This window comes from Canis lupus, chromosome 4 (assembly GCF_048164855.1).
Source record: "Canis lupus baileyi chromosome 4, mCanLup2.hap1, whole genome shotgun sequence".
Lineage (NCBI taxonomy): Eukaryota > Metazoa > Chordata > Mammalia > Carnivora > Canidae > Canis > Canis lupus.
In genome coordinates this window covers 65,807,838-65,819,944 of record NC_132841.1, presented here as the reverse complement: position 1 = coordinate 65,819,944, position 12,107 = coordinate 65,807,838, and the positions used below count along the sequence as shown (strand labels likewise).

The window sequence follows — 12,107 nt, the reverse complement described above, 5'->3', positions numbered from 1 at the left end:
GAATTTTGAATTTATTTCATACATTCTTCAAAGAGAAGAAAGTCTGATTTTAGAGAGTGAATTATAACACTGTGATAAATCTGGTATCATTTTGTTTTATACAAAACAAAGTATTTGTTTCATTGAAAATGGCAGAGAAAATCCATGTTAGTGATTCAGAATGAATAATCAGATCACAGTTGAAAAGCCAGAGGAAATAAAATTATTGGTACATAAGTATATAATTGATCTTAAAAAATATTTTATTTAAATTCAATTTTCCAACATATAGTAACACCCAGTGCTCATCTCATCATGTGCCCTCCTCAGTGCCTGTCACCCAGTTACCCCAATCCCAAACCCTCCCCCCATTCTGCAGCCCTTTGTTTTTTTCCCATGGTTAGGAGTCTCCCATGGTTTGTCTTCCTGTCTAATTTCTCCCCACTCAGTTTCCCTCTTTTCCCTTATAGTCCCTTTCACTCTTTCTATTCCACCTAAGAATGAAACCATATGATAATTTTTTTTCTCCAATTGACTTAATTCACTTAGCATAATATTCTCCAGTTCCATCCATGTCAAAGTAAATGGTAGGTATTCATCCTTTCTGATGGCTGAATAATATTCCATTGTACATGTATCACTCACTTGGGTTCCCATCTTTCATTATTAGTGAGATCATATAGTTCTTTGGGTCACTGAACTGTTGGATGTCCTCCTTGGAGCAGCTCAGCATTTGCCCTAAGTAGTATTTATTCAATGTGGAATGGCCTCTTTAATATTTCCACCTTGTTTAATATTTCACCTGCTAAAATTGAAATCCTATCTGGGTCTTTGTAAGTTAGCACTAGCCCATTTGCCTAATGTGAAAGAATACCTGGCCATTTCCACTTTCCTTTAATCTATTATGCATATTGTTGACTGAACACTCTCTTGGAAAATCTCAAATCAAATCTAATCTAACTTTTCTGCTTCAAATTCTTACTAGACTCTCATAGCAGTTAGGCTACAGTACAATATGGTTAAATAGGCCTATGAAGTTCCACCTAATCTGACACAAACTAATCTCTCCAGTCTCATCCAGAACCATTTCACTCTTCTCTGCTTTAATAGCACTTTTCTCTCTGTTCCTGAATCATGGCAAACTTTTTCACACCCCAGTGCTTTTCCCCATGTTGCTCACTTCACTATCTCCCTTCTACTCATTCTTCAGGTTTCTTCTTAAATATCATTTTTTTTCTTCTCTCTCATCCCCACTGCATCTCATATGAATCGAGCCGAAGTCTAAGAGATTTAAGAATTTCTTATCATGTCCTTACATTTCCCTTCATAGCACTTTAAAATTTTTATAATAATCTATTGTTTTCTATGAATCTTGTCACTGAGTGTCACATTTCCTCCCACCCCCACCCACCGTACTATATGAAACTTTATGAGGGAATTAACCATATCTATTTGCCCATGTTGTGTGCCTTGCATCTACTACTAGGCCTGACACATAGGAAGGTTTAATAAATATGCATTGAATGGATAAAAAATGGATTATTTGAGATCTGACTCACATAAAATCTACCTCTGAAGACTACCTACATCACAATTCCTTATGAAAGAATGTCATTTCCAAGGGTTTTATTAATCAGAGTGTCCCTGCCAACTTACAATTTGTGTTCCTGTTGAACATGTTGTATTAATCTATTGGCGAGCATTTTTGTAGTGATCTATTTGATCTCAGAACTTACAATCTAGGTTAAGAGTACACCATATGTCATGCACTGCTGTGGTTTATTTTACCATAAGACAGCTTCAATTACTATATCCCATTGTTAAAATTTTGCAATGGATAGCCTTTTCCCAATGTATAATCTCATCATTTCCATATTCAAAACTATTATAGATGCACTGTAACCCAATCGTATTTCACAGTTTTCCCTAGCAAGTTAGTTTTTGCTTTATTCAAATTAGACAATTCAATATTCCCACACATATCCACCTCTGGGCCTTTGCACATTTCATTCCTGTCTGCCAAGAGTTTTCTCAGAATTAGGGGTCTATTCTTGAACATCTGTCTCATAGTGACTATCTCTGCCTGATTTCCCCTGGAATTCTTCAAGGCCCATTCCAAATGGGCCCCAATGATCTGACTAGATAAATGCAAATTACATTCAGTAATTCTTATCCATTCTGGGTCCTTGTCAGATTAGTGGATCCCTGGCGACCAAGCTTCTGCTCTGTGAGAGTTTAATAATGTATTTATGTCTTATGATATGTAAAGAGCAGAAATACAAGATAGCAACACACTTGAAAGAGAACTTCAGGGAGTACTCAGGGAGTACATTCAAATGAAAATTCAAACATTTCTAAAAAAATTAAGTCAATAGATCAATCAAAAAAGAAAAATGGTATAAAATGTGACTCTACTTTAGAGCTATGACAAGAAGCTGTCAGATGAGCTATACATGATAAATGTAAACTGCAAAGAATTAAGTGAAAGATTGCTAAGAACCAATTTTTACCACTTTGTACAGTCCTGAAACCATGCTTACTAACAGTAAATATATGGGAAATTTTAGCCTATAATGTAAAATACTGGTACAGAAAGTATCCTGAGTAAAAATGGATACCATATCTCCCAGTGGAAATATATTAAAATACAAAGGTTGGTTGAAAATTAGTGGTATAAGAGATTTTCAATTGGGAAAATTCTATTTTTCACCTTAGTTAAATTAACAGGCTCAAACGCCTACCCTTTACCTATCCCTATCTTTATAACACTACTTATTTAATATAAGAAAACTTTTTCTTAGCTGAAAATGTAAAGTATTATCATTCTGCCAGGAGCCTGATTTGTTAGCAGCTCAAGAGGCCACATGAAGATAACCCAAGGGCTACTGCACTGTTGTTTTCCTAGGAGAAAATCCTCAAAGATAGTCCCAGTCGTACGATCTCCTTGGCTTTTGAACATTTGGCAGTACTACCACTTTAACATACCAGAGTACGTTAAATTCAGCTCCTGGGAAGCAAAAGTATATGGTATAGCGGAATTGGAAATCTTTCTGACTAATTAAGGAACCATGTGGGAGTTGTGCTCATGGCATTCTCATTTGTAAAGGAAGGAAGAAAGCCTTTACGAATAAGGAAGAAAAGCAAGTGAAACATTTTACTGAATGCACATGCATTTTAGAGCTATATCTTCCCCCTAAAAATGTTCCCGATGAAAATGAAGGCGTTGAGCCATTTTTAATTTAAGCATTGGGTCAATTTGATTTTCCCAGGTCAAGATCATTATAACTTCAAAGCCTCTTTGCTTTTCTGAAAACAAATAATATCATAGCCTACAAAATCAGTAAATCAAATTAGCACCTCAACTGACTAAATTTCTTGATAATAAAAATAGGTTGAAAAGCAGGATATAACTATTCTTTTCTTTTTAACTGAGTAATAGAATTACCTACACATTATTGTAGTCACTACTCCATTTTTTTTCTTTTGCTCTGGTCATAGTCCTCATTTTATTTTATTTATTTTATTTTATTTTATTTTTTATTTATTTTATTTTATTTTATTTTATTTTATTTTATTTTATTTTATTTTATTTTATTTTTTAAGACTCAGAATTACAGGATGGCAGACAATGGGTTCCAGCATGTCCTAAAGGAGAACACAATCTTGATCAACCCAGAAACTAAGAAATTACATCAACCCTGATGAGGACTTTGAGAATATACCTTTTACTTACAGAGAAATCAATCTCAAAATTCCAGAGGGGAAAACATACTTAAAATTAAGTTTTTTATCTGTGTTTAAGCTAAATACATATGCACATTAGCAAGTACTTCCTATAACATGTGAGGCAATATCTTTATAATACATTTATATACAAGTAAATAAATAACAACAAATATTTTTTAAAGATATGGTCATGTACACTCAAGTGACAGCTTTCAGAAAAGTTCAAATTGTGAACTGCCACTACTACTCATATTAGAATAAAGGCTGGACTTGTAAACACTCTAAATCCTCATTGTTTCATCTGTGTACTCTTGTGTCTTCAATATCAAAATACCAAGGTCTCTATGTATAGGGCTGAATTACACGATAGCTAGACACAGTTGTTCCCAATATGGTTCTTATACCCCTCTGGACAGATAAAATATACACAATAAGAAGATTATTATAGGTTGAGATGATTTGTGAAGATGCCACAGCCCTCCAAAGGGAAGGGCATAACCAATGTGAACAGTTAAAGGGGTAAAAATATATAATGGGGATAAAATGAAAGGTGTTAACAAGACAGACTCATTTGGTTTGTCGAGAGAACAATAATTATCTGGCTGGAAATGAGGTTTGGTTGAGAGTTTTATAAGAGTTGAAGAGTTGATTTGCATCTTTCTTCCTCTACTCAAATTATTTTTGAAGGTCATATTACCAAGACAATGTCTATATTAACCATATTAACTTTATTCTAGCTGATGTGAAATCTGCTTTATTGCGAATGAGATTTGAGTGGATTGAAAACGAGAGCAGATCTTGGTGCTTAGCCTTTTGCCTCTGGTCATACCATTAGCTTATACGGATTTGGAAGATTAGACTGATTAAAAAAGAAAAGAAAAAGATTTCTATGGAATAAGAAATGTATGTGATAGTCCTGATTATAGTTCTTCATTTACAAGGAAAGGATAAGGATCTATGGATTTTTAACTAAAACCAAGAAAATATATTTGCCTGGACTAGATTTAAAACATTATGTTTTAGGTATGATTACATGAAATTATATAATTTGATATAGTTTCATATAGGATTATATACAACTCATTCTATGATTAAGAGACTAGATATGTTAAGCCATACCTTCTTATTCCACAGGGCCTTTAATGAGCATCATATAATCTCTTGTGGAGATGAAGAAAATTTTATCATTGTTCTTCTAGATAAAATTAGCTTTTAAATCTCTTATTATTAAGTTGGGGATATGACACTTTAAAAAATTTATAGAACATAATCAATATTTGAAGCCTAGAGTAGCACTGGCTCACTGTCTTATGCTCTACCATTAGACAAAGCATTGTCTATTTAAAAAAAAATAGTGCTGCACCTGTCTTGGATTTATACACTCTACTTCCTGGATCCAGAAAGCTATTCAGTGTATAAAAATATTTCAATTTGATAATTTCCTCTTATATTTAAAGTGATTCTTTGGTCATATTCAAATTTTACATTAAAAATCTTTCATGGATTTCTGCCCATGGACACTGCTGAGTGAGCATCATTAAAGTCATCCCTCCCATTGCTGTCATGTCTAAATCAGAGTCTCCCAAAGATCCTGAACAGCTGCAGAAGTTTGTCTGAGATTTGAGCTTTGAGACAACCAATGAAAGTCTGAGGAACCATTTCTAGCAATGGGGAACACTTACAGATTATGTGGAAATGAGAGACCCAAACACCAAGTGCTCTAGGGGCTTTAGGCTTATCATGTCTGCCACTGCGGCAGAGATGGATGCACCCATGAATGCAAGGCTATGCAAAGTGGATGAAAGAGTTGTGGAACCAAAGAGGGCTGTCTCAAGAGAAGATTCTCAGAGACCTGGTGCCCACTTACCTGTGAAAAAGACTTTTGTTGGTGGCATTAGAGAAGACACTGAAGAACATATCCTAAGACATTATTTTGTTTTCTTTTTTTAAGATTTTATTTATTTATTCATGAGAGACAGAGAGAGAGAGAGAGAGAGAGAGAGAGAGAGAGAGGCAGAGACACAGGCAGAGGGAGAAGCAGGCCCCATCCACAGAGCCTGACGTGGGACTCGATTCCGGATCTCCAGGATCACGCCCTAAGCTGAAGGCAGCGCTAAACTGCTGAGCCACCTGGGCTGCCCTAAGACTTTATTTTGAACAGTATGGGAACACTGAAGTGATATGAATCATGACTGACCAAAGTAGGGGCACAATCAAAGGCTTTACTTTTGTAACGTTTGATGACCACTGCTCTGGAGGCAAGAGTGTCATTCAAAAATGCCACACTGTGTATGGCCACAACTGTGCGGTAAGGAAAGCCCTATCTAAGCAAGAGATGGCTAGTGCTTCATCCAACCAAAGAGGTTGAAGTGGTTCTGGAAACTTTGGTGGTGGTCATGGAGGTGGTTTTGGTGGGAATGACAACTTCGGTCATGGAGGAAACTTCAGGGAGCATGGTGGCTTTTCTGAGGTGGTAGTGGACATGGTGGTAGTGGGGATGCCTATAATGGATTTGGTAAAGATGGGAACAACTTTGGAGGTGGTGGAAAGTATAATGATTTTGGAGAAAATTTTTGGAGGCAGAAGCTCTGGCTCTTATGATGGCAGAGGCCAATACTCTGCCAAACCATGAAACCAAGGTGGCTAAGGTGGTTCCAGGAGCAGCAGCAGCCCCTATGACAGTGGCAGAGGTTTTCATTACTGCCTTAGCTTAGCAGGAGAGGAGAACCAGAGAAATGACAGGGGAGCTAGAGGTTACAACAGATTTGTGAACTCAGCCAAGGAGAGTGGTGGCAGGGCCTAGCTGCTACAAAGAAGACATGTTTTAAACAATACTCATGTGTGTGTGCAAAAAACTCAAGGACTGTGTTTGTGACTAAATGTGTACAACAAGTCATTTTAGTTTCTGTTCTGTGGAAAGTATAACCATCCTAACAAAAGGTTTTAATGTAGATATTTTTTTTCATCCATGTTGATTGCTAAAGGTAATAGTCTGATCATGATGCTCAATAAATGTGTTTTTAAAAAAAATCTTTCATGTACATCAAGTATACCAAGGTGAGTGGGAAATTTCTTATTCTAAATTCATACTGTGTATTGTGTTAAAATTCTTGCTTATTACAGAGGAAAAACTGCACACCTAAAAGCTGCTATTACTATAATTACATGACAGGAAAAAGAATGACAAGTCTAAAAATAGTAGTAGGTTCCCAGGAGTGCCCAAGTATAAGAACTAAGTTGTGGTAGTATAAAGACACAGGATGATCAAAAACAGTTTCATCCCCTGAAGACTAGATGAACTCCAGACTTATCTAGAAAAGAGAGTAACTACCCAAGGTCAGTTAAAAAAAAAAATATATATATAATATTCACTTTGGGGAGTTTGTCTAGAAAGATATGTTCCAAAGTACATACCAATCAATTAAAATACATGGGAGTTTTACATGGAGGGGAAACACAAGTTAAATGTTCAGGGTGCACATGTGATCCAAGAATCAAGACTCCTGGAGGTCTCAATTCCATCAAAGCTCCACAGAGGCTAGGAGGGTAGAGGGAGAATTTTCCTGATGGGATTAGTGAGTGAATTTCTTCAGAGAGAGGGATTGTTATGCTATGAGTCTTTTCCCCAGCCCCCTATAACTTCTAACACTTGACCTGTAGGTACAGCTTCAAGAAAACCACTTAAGGATCTCTGAAATAAGATCACATAGTTGGGAGACACGGGTCTGGGGAGTGAGTCACATATGAGAGAACCCATAAATAACTTGTAGACAGGGTCTGATCCTGCCAAGGAGTTAGAGAAGGCTAGACACAGGTTCTTTATTGCTTTGGTGATGGAGACAGCTGATTAGTGAGGGATGGGTTAAGAGAAGGATGTAGGGGTGCTTCTCTGTGGACCAGACCTAAGCCATACAGTGGGGCCAGCATTCTATCTTGGGTCTTATCCAAGATTATCTCTTGGCAGACAGAGCAAGAAGCCCAGAGCAGAAAAAGGTTAGAGGTAACTACTCAATTTGCAGGACCTCATCTAGGGAAGTACAGGCGAAAGACTCAATGGGTTTTACCTGAAGAGCTTAAAGGATCTTATAAAGGAAGCATCAGCTCTAACCATCTGCCATACCCACCCAGGGATACCAGCTTAACAAATGTAGCAGATGATTAAAACTGCTTCTTCCCTTCCTTTTCACCCCTCTTTGTGTCTTTTCCCTGTTAACAAACAGAAGTTCCAAATAGGAGAGAGGTGAGAGCCTATGGAATATGTTTACCTTCCTCATTTTGGCTTCTTGCCCCAAAAAGTTCTGGGGGAGGGATTTTTTTGATGTTGTTCAGAAAAGATGACCTTTGCTAAATAAACTCAAAGTGACAACTGGAAACAAAAAATATGATCTCTTTTGGTCATTTCTGAAGTTGAGATTGTTCAATATGCTGGTTATAGAAAGTATGAAGCTTGCTAATGATCCAGAGCAGAGCATCAAGAGAGGCATATTTTAAATGCCACCTGTCTCACACTATAAAGTCTCCACATCTGACAGAAGGGGAATATGTTACTCTCTGAAATGTCATAGAACACAAAACACGATGACCCATGAAATCAGCAGCATACATTGTGATTCAAGTTAGAATTTAATCTGCAATGCTACAGGGTGAACATCATTGCAATTTTTTGGTCAAGAGAGAAAAGATGATGATGATGATGATGATGATGATGATGATGATGATGATGCTCTAGCCCTGACAGATTATCATCATTGGTAAATTGTGGAGGTAGGGATCTCAAAATCAGAGGACCAACTGCTACTGCTTAGGATGACGTAACAACTTCGGGTTTGGGATACCCTGAATGAACAGATGTTCCCTAAGAAGGCAGAATTAAATGGACTCTGAGATTCCAAACATGCACAATGGGCTGGATGACTTGCAGTAGACAAGTGCAGTAGACTAGATTTGGATCAACACTTTCACTAGAGCCCAGCAGTTTGGTGAGTGATGGAGAGACAATAGAATGGTATGTTTAGGAGTGAATTCTGGGGTAGGTTAGGTGGGTTGAACACCAGTGCATTCTGAATGGCTATATAGAATGTATTGCAGCTCACATTTTTTACATCAAAAATATGTTATTAATGGGTATATGGCAGTGAGAATAGTATCAATATCAATTTTACAGTCATTCATGGCAGATGGTTCCAATACACCTACAGATAAATATTAACTACAAAAAAAACCTAGTTCCTTAAAAAGTTAAACATGAAATTATTATATGACCCAGTGATTCTGCTCCTTGGTACATAAGATCTCACATTATACTTGTACTCAAATGTTTACAGCAGCTTTATTAACAATAGCCAAAGGAGGAAACAACTCAAACATCCATCAACTGATGAATGGATAAACAAAATGGGATATATCCATACGATGGGGTATTAATGAGCCAAAAAAGAAAACGTAATTAAGCACTGACACATGATACAATTCGGATGAACCTTGAAAATACTTTAAAGGTCATGTATTGTTCAATTGCACTAATATGAAACATCCAGAATAAGGAAACCCATATATATGTACACCTATAATCAGCTCTTTCTGATTAGATTGCTCCATATGTCAGAAAGTAACAAAAGAAAAAAAATAAAAAAGAAAGTAACAAAAGACTACTTTAGTAATATCAAGAACATGATGAATTATGGCAGGCATCATAATACATTTGCTTATAAATGTCTATGATTGCATAGTTGAATAAATTGGGTTTCCAAGTTATTCTTAGCTTATAAAGCAGGTCTAAAAACATAAAAATAGGTGAATTCACTTACTATGACATACAATGGTAATGAATATAATACTGAAACTGAAGATTTGTTTGTTTTTATGAAAAACATGTACAAATGATGCAGACTAAAGGGAGATGGGAAAAGAGCATTAAAAACAAACAAACAAACAAACAAACAAATACAATGTCAACTGGAAGAGAAAAACCAGTATAATAGAAACATATACCTTGTTAGTCTTTCTTAAATCCCGATACAGTTAGCCCAAATTCCTTTGAGTATAAATTTTCAGTCAAAGTCACCATTGTATAAAGTCTCCTCTCTTTTATTTTTATTTTTTTTAATTTTAATTTTTATTTATTTATGATAGTCACAGAGAGAGAGAGAGAGGCAGAGACACAGGCAGAGGGAGAAGCAGGCTCCATGCACTGGGAGCCCGATGTAGGATTCGATCCCGGGTCTCCAGGATCGCGCCCTGGGCCAAAGGCAGGCACCAAACCGCTGCGCCACCCAGGGATCCCTCCTCTCCTTTACTATGTGCTTTGTTCTTTCCAATTTAATTGAAGGCTCTATTTTAAAATGTACCTAAGAAGCAATTTTTGTGGTTTATCTTTTCATTGTTTCAGTAATAAAATACCAACTTGCTCACTGCGATAGTTGGTGGCAGTGTAATTACATTCAAGGGAAATAAAGTAACTGGGTTCCTTTTCTCCTATTGTGTGATTATAGTGTTGAAAACTTCTGTAAATAAAACAACAAGTGAAACAATCTTTGGCTATTTTGTAAGGAATTATGAGTCTAGTCTGTTATCACTCACGAGGAGAGGTATTCTATAAGTATTTTAATCATTACTTTCAGAAATGCTCTTTGGCAAGGTGTACACTATATACTCCATGCCTTTCAACTAAACTTCTACATTATAAATCCTTCCTCCAGCTATGAAATATTCTTATTTGTCTGTCCCGAAAGTTAATGATGTTTGGTCAATTATATACGTACTGTCCGATTATCCAAAGTTTCGTCCCACACAAAATATTTCAGCATATGATAAAAGAATCCAATGAATATATCATTTAACATATTTACTTTTCTTCTCTCTTTGAAGAAAAGTTTAGAGCAGCGATCATTTTAATTAACACACTGTGCATAAGAATGCATGACAGCAGCTGTTAATATGCATTTTTAAGACGAGAGGGTGGGGTGACTTGTCTAGATATAAGAGCAACATATGTTCAGCTAGGCATATGATTTATAATATAAATTATGATTATAATGCAGAGAAACACAGAGGGACATGTGCAATAGCTGCCTATTTCCATTTAATCACTAACATATTTTTCTAACATATACTAGAGAAGGCTTCATATTATTTTAACTGTTGAAATATGATAGAAAATGATCAATGATAATACTTTAGATCAGCATCATGCATTCTCAAACATGTAACTATACTTTCTGTGAATGTAAATTCAGATTTTAAAAAATGCTATTCAAGAAAGAAATTGAAAACAAATGAAAACTATGACAAGCATCTTGAAGAAATCTCAAATTGTCAAAATTGATAGTGTGTTCCTGCTTTATACATCTTATTTCATTGTATTTTTGATGGAGTAGTAGTTTAGTTACTTTGAACACTATTAATTTGATTTACAACCTAGATGATTGAAGATATTAGAGATAAAACAAATTACCTTCTCTTGGTACTGCCGTCTTGAGGAATCCAAAGACTGGATTAAAGCTGTGGCGTGGCCAACAAACATGGCATAGCAGGTGGCCCCAACAATCATGCTCAGCATGGTAATCCAGAGGTCAGACATGCTGACTGGGGCCTGGGCTCCATACCCGATGCACAACATGTGACTCATAGCTTTGAAGAGTGCATATGAATACTGCTTTCCCCATGAATCATTCTAGAACAGAAGAGAAAAAAGAAAACAGGCTGAGCCATCACTAAAGCAGAATAAAAAGTAAGAGTGACCTATAAACAAAAACATTATAGAATGAGTATGGAGAAACATTCTTGTTATGGGACATTTACACAGACACTCCTTCTTTTTTTTTGTTTTTTTTTTGTTTTTTTTTTGTTTTTGTTTTTTTTTTTTTTTATTGGTGTTCAATTTACTAACATACAGAATAACACCCAGTGCCCATCACCCATTCACTCCCTCTTAATTGCTACTTAAATGACGTGATTTTTTTCAAAGCTGCCTACCACTAGGAAACAATCTACTGTTAATATTATGCATTCCTAGTCAGTTTTAGGTTTGTTGTTTTTAAAACTAAAATTTCTTTTGGGACAATGGTGTGACTGTCATATAAAAATGCTAAGAATGGGGATGCCTAGGTGGCTTAATAGTTGAGCATCTGCCTTTGTGATCCAGATGTCTCGGGACTGAGTCCCACATCAGGCTCCCCACAGGGAACCTTCTCCCTCTGCCTATATCTCTGCTTCTCTCTCTGTGTCTCTCTGAATAAATAAGTGAAATATTTAAAAAAATTCTAAGAAGGAATGTTGATGGGCTCATTCCAAAGTTTCTAGGAAATCTGGTCATTTTCTAGCAATGTATTTGCTAGCTGAGAAATGGTACAGGTTAACATGAAGCCGATGACCTAGGCATAAGATTTTTTATCAAAACTATG

At 36.1% G+C, this 12,107-nt stretch overlaps 1 protein-coding gene across 1 annotated transcript in view; it reads right to left on the bottom strand.

Annotated features, from left to right (window-relative positions):
• HCN1 (hyperpolarization activated cyclic nucleotide gated potassium channel 1) overlaps nucleotides 1–12,107 on the bottom strand; it is a 386,148-nt gene that overhangs the window by 97,341 nt on the left and 276,700 nt on the right. Inside the window, exon 4 of the mRNA XM_072824665.1 lies at nucleotides 11,159–11,377. Coding sequence (XP_072680766.1) covers nucleotides 11,159–11,377 — 219 coding nt within the window. The remainder of the gene's footprint in view (nucleotides 1–11,158; nucleotides 11,378–12,107) is intronic.